We start from the raw sequence: 12,085 nt of genomic DNA, 5'->3' as shown, positions 1-12,085 counted from the left end.
TTTCATCAGTAAACATGTAAATAAGATGGGGATTTTGTCTAACCATCCATTTGCCAGAAAATGGAATCATCTAGATAACTCCTCTTTCATCTTATAATAGTCTAGAATTTATTTTAATTGTCCTACTTTTTTTCACATGCGCGCGCGCGCGCGTGTGTGTGTGTGTGTGTGTGTGTGTGTGTGTGTACAGCACTTATGCATAGCACTGTGCACATGTGTAGTCCTGAGGACAACTTGTGAGAATTGGTTCCCTCCTTTTACCGTGTTATGTCCCTGGATGTCAGACATGGTGGCAAGTGCTTTTACCCACTGAGCCACCTCACTGGTCCAAGGGACTAGTTTTTTTTTTTTTTTTTTCTTCTTCTGGTTTTTCGAGACAGGGTTTCTCTGTGTAGCTTTGCGCCTTTCCTGGAGATCACTCGGTAGCCCAGGCTGGCCTCGAACTCACAGAGATCCGCCTGGCTCTGCCTCCCGAGTGCTGGGATTAAAGGCGTGCGCCACCAACACCCGGCAAGACTAGTTTTTAATATGTGCTTGTATGTTAGTAAATTGATACTAAAAAATTTTCCCTGGGTTTTGTTGATACTGTTTTTGTTGATTAAATGTAGTTAATTAAAATCAGATAAATGTCAACTTGTAAACCAATATTTAGCCCCCTTTCCACCTTACTGTTTATATATTTATTAGTTGTAGGAGTTGAACCTAAGACCTTGCTCATACTAGGCAAATATTCTACTATTGAATGATACCCCATCCCTCCTATTTTACTAAGGCTAATATGTGTGTGTGTGTGTGTGTGTGTGTGTGTGTGTGTGTGTGTGTGTGTGTTTCGCTCTTACTTTCATACACACACTCTTAAAATGAATTGTGGTGATTTTACATTTGAAGTCATAAATAAAAATAACTTCTTTTATCTTTATTTGAAACCACCAATTATAGAGTGTTTCCTATGGATGCAAAGCCTTCATTGTTAAATCCGCCTGGGTCTGTACTAGTCTCTTCTCCTATTAAACCAAATCCATTGGATCTGCCACAGCTTCAACATCGAGCTGCTGTTATCCCGCCAATGGTAAGTGTCATTGTTAGACAATATACAGTATTTTCTATTTCCTTTCCTCCCTCTAAACCTTCCATTTACCCCTCCCTACTCTCCTTCAAATTCATGGCCTTTTTTTTTTTCATTTATTATTGCGCACGCACGCACGCACACACGCGCTTACACACACACTCCTTAATATAACTTGTGGAGTCCATATAATGTTGTGTATATTATCCTAGCTGACCATTTGGCACTGGACAGCCAATTGGTGTACTCTTCCTTGGTGAGGACCATCTGTTTTTTTGTTTGACAGTTTCTTATATGTATATATGTATATAATGAATTTTGGTCATTTTTTCCCTTCAGTCTCATCCCATTCCCTTTTCCATTGAAATCCTTCTTCTTTCCATTAAAACCCCTTCCTACTCTCTTGTTGTGTTGGGGCATATGTGGGGTCCTACTCAGTCTAATTAGAGTTGCTTGCAAGACCATGGGTGTGTGTGTGGGGGGGTACTTACTAGAGTATGGATAACTTATTAGTGTCTGCCACTCAAGAAGATGATACCCACTTAGCAACCGTTAACTGCCAGTAATCTCTCAGGGAAGGATGGGGCCTCATGAATCTGTACTTCATCAGTAATGAAGCTTGGACAGGTCCACAAGTTTGTTTAGATAACCATAGTTGCAATGAAATCATGAGTGAAGTCGCCATGACACATATCCAGAACACATCATTTCATAGCACTTCTACTCATCCTCAGCTCTTAGATTCTTTCCACTCCCTCATCCATATTGTTCCTGAGCCTTGGATGAGATGCTACAGATGTCATTTAGGACCAAGCAATCAACTGACACTTATTCTCAGAACTCATTTTAGCCAATTCTAAGTGTATAGTTCTGTAGTCTTATTTATTATTCACTATTAAAAAACACAGTGCCAAAACTTTGCTATCATCCAAATCTGAAACTCTGTACTAATTAAACAATGCTCCTTTGCCTTGACAACTTCAACTACCTAGCCACTACTATTCTTTTCTGTTTCTATGAATTTGCCTCCTTTAGATACTAACAAGCTTCTTTTTGCCACAATCCTCCTCATATTTACTGTGTGGGATTTTCCCCCACACCATGTAAGAGTTACAGACAAGTTTCAAGGGCTTGTTTCCTCATTTCATATGCCAGGCATCTAAGTGTTGGGTTCCACATTATTCACACTTGTGTGCAACTGAGGCTGCAAATCAGAACTTCTGTTGACTCTCTTTGTCTCAGAAAACCTAAGAAAGCACTTGACTGCTCTATTCCAAAGGATACAACTTAGAAATTCTCAGATTGAAGAGATGCATACAGCAAGGTGTGTGGGAAAGCAGGTAGACTTTTCTTCCCCTCTGGGTCACACAGCTCACCCAACACCTCCATACTTTCACCAACCTAAGCTCTCTGACACCAGCCATTTAGGAGTTTATTTGGTTTTGGAGGGAGATTTCATGATGTAGGCATGATTGACTAAATCCTTGGCCTCTAGTGATGAGTATATGACCCTCCAGTCTCTCTTCTCCACGTAGAGGTTGGAGATACACTTGGCTGGGCTGAGTTTAGCTCAAAATTCCAGCCCTCTCTTCATGCCTTGTTCTTCTGGGCCACCAACCTGTAGTCATTCCAATGACATAAAAAAATGCTGCTTACATGTTTTAATTTTTGTTTTTCTTGAGATATATCCCAAGCTAGCCTTTATATATCCTGTAGCCAAGGATAACCTTGAACTTCTCTGTTCCATCTGCCTCTGCCTACTGAGTACTGGGGATTACAGACATGCACCTACATGCTCGATTTATGCAGTGCTGGGGACTGAACACAGGACTTTGTGTATGTTCAACCAGTATTGTACCAACTAAATTATATCTCCAGTCCATAGACATACTATAATTTGAGACAGAGTCCTGTGTACAGTCTAGGCTGTCCTGGAACTCAACTGTGTAGCCCGAGCTCGTTGAACTTACCATAACCCTCCTACCTTAGTGTCCAAATGGTGAGTTTACAAGGGTGCACCGCTTTTGTCGTAAAAGACTTTTTAGAAATTTTTTTTTAATTTTTAATTTTTATTTATTTATATTTTGAAGATAAAAACAGGTTATAATTTTAGGGTTAAATTATATATATATATATCTCCTCAGGGTCATATAGTTATTGCCAGCCAGGGCTACCTTGTCTTAAAAACAAAAACTGTAGCTACAAAGTAGCGCAAATGCTATATAGTATGAAAGAAATGGCCATGACTGAATGAAAAGCAAATCAAGGTGGGATGAGTTAGTTTGGGGAAAGGGAGGTTGGGAGAGATTGGATAAGCCAAGGATGATGGCTGCATTTCTTGCGGAGGTCTGTTTCTAAAAGAGAGTGCAGAAAGACAGGCAATAGGTTGTTTAGTAGACAATTACTTTGAACTGTTCAAGAAGACTCAAAGGTAGACAGTTTTTTATGAGTGTGGAACTTGTAGGAAGTCTCTTGGAAAGAGAAGTTTCTGAGTCATTGCCATATAGGGCATGTAAATCTGTAGAAATGAATATGATTGTCTGGTGAGAGAGATGTGGGAGAGACTGAGAACCAGATTGATCATAAGGATTTAAATTAGACAAATTATCGTTAGTTTCTGGGTTTGATTTATTTTGTCAAAGATTTTATAATTTCTGTTGTGATCAGTTTTTTTTTTTTTTTTTTTTAAGATTTATTTATTTTTTATGTATACAGTGTTCTGCTTCTGCTTGCATATATCCCTTCAGGCCAGAAGAGGGTGCCAGATCTCATTACAGATGGTTGTGAGCTACCATGTGGTTGCTGGGAATTGAACTTAGGACCTCTGGAAGAATAGCCAGTGCTCTTAACCTCTGAGCCATCTCTCCTGCCCGTGATCAGTTCTTTAGTAGCTACCTAGCATTTGTTTTGAACAGTGCTTTAATTAAAACATGGTCAAATCAGTTCAGTCCTTAGCATTTCAGGTGTAAGTATTATTTTTAACAGTTAGTAATTAGTGCTGCCGTGGTCATTGGCACCTTTCAATTTGACTTTTCATCCCCTTGTAGGTCTCTTGCACCCCATGTAATATACCAATTGGAACCCCCGTGAGTGGCTATGCTCTTTACCAGCGGCATATTAAGGCCATGCACGAGTCAGCTCTCCTGGAGGAACAGCGTCAGAGGCAAGAACAGATAGACTTGGAATGTAGAAGCTCTACAAGTCCATGCGGTACTGCTAAGAGTCCAAACAGGGACTGGGAAGGTAGGTAAATGGAACAAACCATCACTACAAAGGGAATCAAGCTGAAGCCCAAGATAGCATGTGTCCTTTGTGCTCTGTATGTGATCTCAATCAGTTTATTACATCTGTCCCTGATAGAAGAGTCCTTAAACTGATGCTGCTTATACCATTAAACACTGGTGACTACCAAAAGACAGCAGTAACATTGTTAGTAGCATTCTAGTTGATATGACTTTTCTGAATTAATTATTCTTCTGAGAGTATAAAAACCATGCTTTATCCCCCATTAATCTGGCTGATGTTCTGTTATTAAAACATGTCATCTGAGGCTGCATAATGTTCTAATGTGATGGAGGCACCTTTTTGTAGCAGATAATTATCACCCTTACTCAGTCTTCAGCCTGTTAGCTGTGTGGCCATGGGCAAAGATACCTAGCCTTTCATTGCTTTAGCTTTCTCATCAACAAATGAAAATAATAATACATATTTATCTGGCTAGGGTTGTAAAGTTAAACAGTCAATATTGTTATGTAACACATGGCTTAGCTTTTATATACAGTAGAGACTGCTATAAAAGGACCTATCCCTGCTGTATCACTTACTGTTTCAAATGATATTTGAATTGATTCATTCTGTTTTAGTTGGAGCATGATACATTTTTACTTTAATATTAGGGGTGATTTCTAAATTTTAATAATTTATTTGATATGGCTAGAAATTGGCACATGGTTGATAGTAAAATTATCTTTAAGTATGCTTAGAATGTATGAATATTACAATTGTCTATGGCTGATTCAGAAGTATTTTGTAATACTTTATATAGACAAGAGCAATCAGCTTTGGAAAGCTACGTGTGCATGTTAAATGCTGTTTGATGTAAAAATGGGGTTGTAGAGTATCCTACTGACTCCTCACTCCATGACACACCAGTGATGAGTTTACTAGTTATATAACATACAGAACCTCTTACAGTAGACTTTTCTATATGAGCTTGTTATTGTCTTAAATGTAAATTGTTTTTTAATTATTATGTATGTGCTAATGTGTTGTGCATTTGAAGTTTGGAGGACAACTTTAAGGAGCCCATCTGTTCTTCCACAGTGGAGTCGGGATAGCATAGCAAGCACTGATAAAAATCCTCGAGCATCTCAGCAGCCCTTAAACGTAAATCGCATGCTAGCAAAAACGGGAACTAGGAAAATACTACTAAGGCATGGAAAGAATGCAGATGTACTCTGCAGTCTCCCGTTAGTAATTGCATTATTCACTTAGGAATGTGTGGGTGATTCTCATTGGATATCATAGTTTAGAACCTCAGTATCTTCACAGACAACATCAGAGTATATCTTCCCCCTAACAATTGAACCCAGTCCATGGTGAGCAAGTGCTTTCCCACTAGCTCACCCCAGCCATAAAGAAATGGTTTTTGTTGTTGTTTTCTCTCCTTCCATTCTCTCTCCCTTCCACTGTCATTCTTCCCCTCCCTTCAGGATTGTAATGTGTAGCCCAGGTTATCCTGGAATTCACCATGTAGCTCAGGCTGACCCTGAACTTAGAGTCCCAGTGTCCCAGCTTCTCATGTGCTGGTTATTTCAGGGCTGTGTCACCATATCCCTCCTAAGTGAATATTTCTATAATGTAAGTAGGTGGGAATTTTGATAACCTGTACTGAACTACATTTTGAGAATCTATAATCCCTAGTTTTATAATCAATACAATGGGTACTTAGATTTTATATGTTGAAGGAATGGTTTAAGTGATCCACCCTTAAGGGGCAATGGTGGCGCACGCCTTTAATCCCAACACTCAGGAGTCAGAGCAGGTGGATCTCTGAGTTCGAGGCCAGCATGGACTACAGAGTGAGATCTGGAATAGCCAGCTTCTACACAGAGAAGCCCTGTCTTGAACCCTGCCTCTCCACTCTGCCCCCCCCCCCCCCCAAAGTGATCCGCTCCTCTCCCTTTCTTTGTTCCTTCTCCTCGAGACTTCCCTTAGACCATGTGGTTTAGCACTGACGCATCCTGGCTCTCAGAGATGGTTCTCTTTTAAAGGTCACAGTTATGAAGACAACTATTAGTGAGTAAATTATAAATACAGGCCTGCTTGTTTATTCCTTATGTCTTATTCAGGATAGCTTTTTAAAAGTTTTTTATTTTTTTGAGGCAGGGTTTATCTGTGTAGCATTTGCTGTCTTGGAACAGCTCTGTAGCAGGCTGGCCTCAAACTTACAGAGATCCACTGCCTCTGCCTCCTAAGAGCTGGGTTTTCAGGAGTGTGCTACCACCCCCGGGGTAGGATAGGTTTTTTTAAAGGATAAAATAAAACTTAGAAAAAATGACATTCAGTGCAATCATTTGTTGAGTTCCTGCCAAAGCCTCACGTTATTCAGTTAGTAATGTGTGGGTGATTCTCATTGGATATCATAGTTTAGAGCCTCAGTATCTTCACAGACAACATCAGTCTCTTTGAACTGTATTGAGGAGCTAGAGTGCCCAGAGCTAAGTGTTGAGCTCGATACTGTGAGCTGCGTTTCTTTGCAGGTAATCCTTTGTTCTGTGTGCTTTAGGTTTCAGTGGTGGCAGAATGTTTAATTGTAATGCAGTGCTCTTTTTTTTTTTTTTTTTTTTTTTTTTGGTTTTTCAAGACAAGGTTTCTCTGTGTAGCTTTGTGCCTTTCCTGGAACTCACTCTGTAGCCCAGGCTGGCCTCAAACTCATAGAGATCTGCCTGCCTCTGCCTCCCGAGTGATAATGCAGTGATCTTAAAATCAGACTTTCATGTTAAATTAGTTTGTCATGAAGAATTTTATAGTTTAATTCAAGATGGCTTTACCTAGTGTCACCTTTTTATATTTTACATAAAAGTTTTATTTTGCTAACCTACCTAATGTATACATCCAGTATTTTATTTCTACAAGTTATATATCTCTCCTTTGCGGTTGTTCATAAATACCGTGTAGTCAGTTTCTGGGACACTTCCAAATAGCATTTAAATGTTTACAGTTAAGTCACATCTGTATGGAAAATATTGCAAATGTTTTAACACAGTCACAGACTTTTTTAGAGATTAAAAAATATCTATAGTGTCAGTTTATATGTAAATACCATCAGCTTATCATGACAGCTCATGTCTGTAATTCCGGCACTTGAGGGGTTAAGGCAGGAGGATTTATCACATGTTTGAGGCCATTGTGAATTACTTAGTGAATTCTAAACCAGCTTAATCTACAGAGAAGACCTTGTGCCAAAGTAAATAAGCAAAAACCACACTACTACCACCATTAAAAAAAAAAAATAATCCAAACAGTTAAGTACTAGAGAATTCTGCCTAGATTAGGACTCTGTGTTTATTTAGCCACTGTGCCTTTATTTGATTCTATTCATTGTTTTTTAAATGAGATTGGTACAGATGGTTATTGTAGGCATGCCCCCTCTTTAAATTATGCTTTTGTTATCTGTAGAAAAAGGTTTTGAAAGTACTTTAAAGAATTATTTTCGCTGGGCAGTTGTGGTGCATGCCTTTAATCCCAGCACTCGGGAGGCAGAGACAGGCCGGATCTCTGTGAGTTCAAGGCCAGCCTGGGCTACAGAGTGAGTTCCAGGATAGGTTCCAAAGCTACACAGAGAAACCCTGTCTCACAAAAAAAAAAAAAAAAAAAAAAAAAAAAAAAAAAAAAAAAAAAAAAAAAAAAAACCCAAAAAATTATTTTCAACTGACATTTACCCAGATTGACCCCTGCTACACTGATAGCTTCCAGAGAAGAAGCTTGGGCATGTCAAGTTAGAAGTTGTATTGCAAGTTTAATAAAAGTCTATGTAATCAAAATTGATTTCTGCTTCTGTGCAACTAAAACTGTTTTGTTTTGTGTTTATTTTGTTATTTTATTTGTTTAGTTTTTCCACTTCTGTATATATTCTGATTGAAATTGATGTGGTTAGGACCATCTAAATATATACCATTATTTTTTTAAAATGGATTTTTCTACATAGTTATAAATTATTTGACATGGTTAATATAACATTATGTTAAATCCTCTAGGAAAGAAGAAATAAATTTGTTTGTTTGTTTGTGTCCTTACACTGGCCTGTCCTTTTGCCTCAACCTCCTAAGTATTGGGATTATAGGTATGCAATACCATGCCCGATATTAGTATCATTGTTTTGATGGGTATCCCACAGCTCTCAGAAGTTCAGTAGCCGTCCATTCAAAGTCCGTCATAGTTTGCTTTGGTTGGGAAGTTTGTGATTCTTTGGAGCCCCAATTTCCTCATTTGAAAAATTTCATTAATCTCTTTGGTTGTGAGAGTTAAGTGAAACAATTTATTGTATTTCCCAATGAGAAATCCAGATACTTAGAGATTAATAAGGAAAAACTGAATAATAGTGTGTGACTAATTCTGGCTAATGCACAAAAGGGAACCAGCTCCCCATCAGCTTATATAGGCTCAAGGCTCCAAGTTACACTTTGCGCAATTATGCGTTGTCCTACAGAGACAGGTTTCCAAGGTTTGGATGTTTGAACAGATGGAGAGATTTACAGTGTAAAGTATTGATTGTCATAGTTATCCCAGACAGACCAGCCCTGCTTTTCCCAGGCAGCTGTTAACTTTGGGTCCTCATCTTGATTAGAGGCTCGGGGATGAATTAGCATTGCCAGCCAGGTCTGTTCTCTAAACTGTCTGGCAGACTATTGCTCATTGTTAAACATTTACTTTTGTTCAATTTAATGTTTTCTGAGCAAGTTTATTGATAAATCCTATATAACATAAGTTTATTACTTCCACTTCCTTCTTCAAATTCATGGAAAGTGTGGTGTCTAACAATTGAATATTAGTTGATATATACTATCATAAGTCTTTATTTGAGCTGGGCAGTAGTGGTACACAGCTTTATTTCAAGCACTTGGAGACAGAGGCTGGTAGATCTTTGTGATTTTGAGGGCAGCCTCGTCTACAGAGTGAGTTCCAGGACAACCAGGACTACACAGAGAAATCCTGTCTTGAAAAACAAAAACAAAATGAAGAAACAAACAAAAAAGTCTTTTTTTTTTTTTTTGGTTTTTCGAGACAGGGTTTCTCTATGTAGCTTTGTGCCTTCCCTGGATCTTGCTCTGTAGCCCAGGCTGGCCTTGAACTCACAAAGATCCTCCTGGCTCTGCCTCCCGAGTGCTGGAATTAAAGGCATGCGCCACCACCGCCCGGCTGAAAAAAAAAAAAAGTCTTTATTTGAAAACAGTTATGGACCTTGACACTTGAGTGGGAACTACAAGGTGGCCTACTGTTAACATAGTATAGTAAGATAAATATGTTAGGTATTTAAAAGAAGAAGACAAATTACTATTTTGCATGGTAATATCCTAGAAAATGTAAAAGAGGCCTGGTGAATGTTCCAGGAATAAAACTACCTCCCTCCCAAGCAAGCTGGGCTACCAATGTATAGTTTGATTCCTAAGACCTGCCTACAGTCCTATGGGAGGCAAAGATTGGAATCATCTGGAAGCCTGCAGGCCAGCTAGGCTCTAGCATGCAACTGGCAGAAAAGAGAGTCCTTACCTCGACAAGGTGGAAGGCAGGGACTCCTGAAAGCTGTCCTCTGACCTCCACATGCATTCTGTAACATATGGTACTCACACATATTATAAATATAAACACATGCACAATAAATAAATACATTTTTAAAAAGTATAAGAATTAACTGAGAATTATTCAAACTAAAAGGAAAGTTTTCTTAGGAAAAGCTATTATAGAAAACCTATATCTTTTCTGTATATCTAAAGTATTAAGTTACATATATACATCCATATATATGAGAGATGATTTTTCCCAGCAAGAGAACATATAAGACCTAGGAATAGTTTTAATAAAGGTGACAGGTTATTTTTAATTCAATATTAAAAGAATTTTCCTGTCCTTTATCTGTTCATAAATTTAATGTAATCCAAATGAAAATTCTAATGACATTTTGAGTAGGAAGTATGCAAAATGATTTTAAATCTAAATTTATCTTGATTAGCTAAATGTACGGATGTATAATCCCAGCACTTGGGAGGCCATCTGACACCACCACCCCCAACCCCCAGAAATGGAAGAAAATTTTATATTTGTATGTTTATTATTTTTTTTTAAAAAAAAATTGTGTGTTTGGGTGCACATACATAGTGTGTAGAGGCCAGAGATCAACCTTGGGCATCAGTCCTTGGGCACTATGTATCTTGGGTTTTTTGAAACAGTTTCTTACTGCACTAGTCTGGGCCTTTCCTGCCATGCTAAGCTGGCTGGCCAGGGAGCCCCAGGTATTAGCTTGCCTCTACATACTCCCTGCCCTGCCACCATCCCCGGGGCTGGGGTTTCACTTATGTGTCACCTCTCCTGGCTCTTTTACATGGGTCCTAGGGATCCAGCTCATACCTTCATACTCGGTAATGTCTTCTCAGTCCCTGTTTATGGGGATGTGACTGCATTATTGTCATGCCATTGAAAAGTGGAAAATTTTTAATGTGGGAATCACTTTTCATTAAGTAACTTTCATCATTAATACAGTTATATTCATAGTTTTTTTTTTTTTTTAAACTGGCTAAGGAATAAGCTTTATCTGCATTTGTTTGAAAAGACTTCTTCTGTTTCTCATGTTTACTTTTTTAAATATTAGGCAGTTAACATCAACAAGCTAATTGAAATTCTCAGAGAACTGACCTGTAATCCAGGTCAGACTTGAATTCACAGATTCCCTTCATAATTCAGTGTTTGTCTGATGTAATTTTATTGCATATCAAAGCACTTGATTTTCCTTAAGACCTTTTGTTCTTTAAGGTAAAAATTGTCATTGAATTTCTGAGGGTTTTAAATCTGAGGGAAACATCAGATTTAGATTTAGTAGGATTTCATAACTTTTCTGTGGGTGGATTTGTCCACGGCAATTTTAGACCTTGTTATTAGCATATAGATGGATCTGCCCTTGGATGATGTGGGCTTGGTCCTTTCACACTTATATTTTAATTTGGGGTTCTTCCCTTATTGTGATAACTTTAACTTTCATAGGAAAATCAGTCGCCTATATGCCTTATGCTGAGGTCAAACGTGCTCTAGAACAGGAAGCACAGATGCACAGTACCGCAGCAAGGTCAGCCTCACCGTGTAGGCTCTCTCCAAGAGAAGTCAGTAAAGCCGCTTCACAGCCCGATAGGAGTGCAGCCCGCTCTAGTGTCCCTCCAGGTAAATATTGCCTTTCTGCACAGTGGCTGCCGGCCATCTACCCACAGGTGTTCCACGTGCTGTTTTAATCTCATGAGTGACCTGCTCTTCAGGACATATCTTTGCTTTCCTAGAATGGCTTTCTCTGCATTCCATTGTCAACTGAATTCAGACTCCCTGGGCCACTGGGAAATCTGTGTTGACACACCTGTACTGTGATTGGCTTTTCTTTTAACAGTACAACTGCTCTGTAAAACCCCTGAGACTCCCCCCCCCCCCCCCCCGAAACTCAAATGTACTGTGAAAGCCAGAATCAGGAGATGTTACCAAATTATGCAGCTACACAGAGGATATATACTGGGTTGTCAGCCATGTCTCCTACTGTGTGAAGCAGCAGATATTTCTTGGAAGCTTCCTGATTCTCATTCCCATTGCAAGTTTCAGGTGGTGATGAAGAAAGACAAAATCACTCATAATGATTGCCTCTGTTGAACAGAATAGTTGCTAATGTCAGCTTTGAATGCTGTGGTTTGAAATAAATTGAATACATTTACCTCACAAATACCATTTGAGAGTTGAGTTACTCACTGACAGATTTTTAAAAAGTGA

General features: G+C 38.8%; 1 protein-coding gene across 50 annotated transcripts in view; it reads left to right on the top strand.

Annotated features, from left to right (window-relative positions):
* Ncor1 (nuclear receptor corepressor 1) overlaps positions 1-12,085 on the top strand; it is a 153,893-nt gene that overhangs the window by 98,793 nt on the left and 43,015 nt on the right. For 33 of the 50 annotated variants that reach the window (XM_076542550.1, XM_076542538.1, XM_076542548.1 and 30 more), the window contains 3 exons: positions 940-1,069; positions 4,114-4,309; positions 11,324-11,497. In XM_076542550.1, the coding sequence (XP_076398665.1) occupies positions 940-1,069; positions 4,114-4,309; positions 11,324-11,497 (500 nt within the window). The remainder of the gene's footprint in view (positions 1-939; positions 1,070-4,113; positions 4,310-11,323; positions 11,498-12,085) is intronic. The other 17 variants (XM_076542586.1, XM_076542569.1, XM_076542587.1 and 14 more) reach the window with 1 other exon arrangement.

The sequence above is a fragment of the Peromyscus maniculatus genome, chromosome 8, assembly GCF_049852395.1.
Source record: "Peromyscus maniculatus bairdii isolate BWxNUB_F1_BW_parent chromosome 8, HU_Pman_BW_mat_3.1, whole genome shotgun sequence".
In the NCBI taxonomy this organism is placed as follows: domain Eukaryota; kingdom Metazoa; phylum Chordata; class Mammalia; order Rodentia; family Cricetidae; genus Peromyscus; species Peromyscus maniculatus.
Note: the sequence above shows the minus strand (reverse complement) of the source record. Positions and strands in the feature narration are given on the sequence as shown.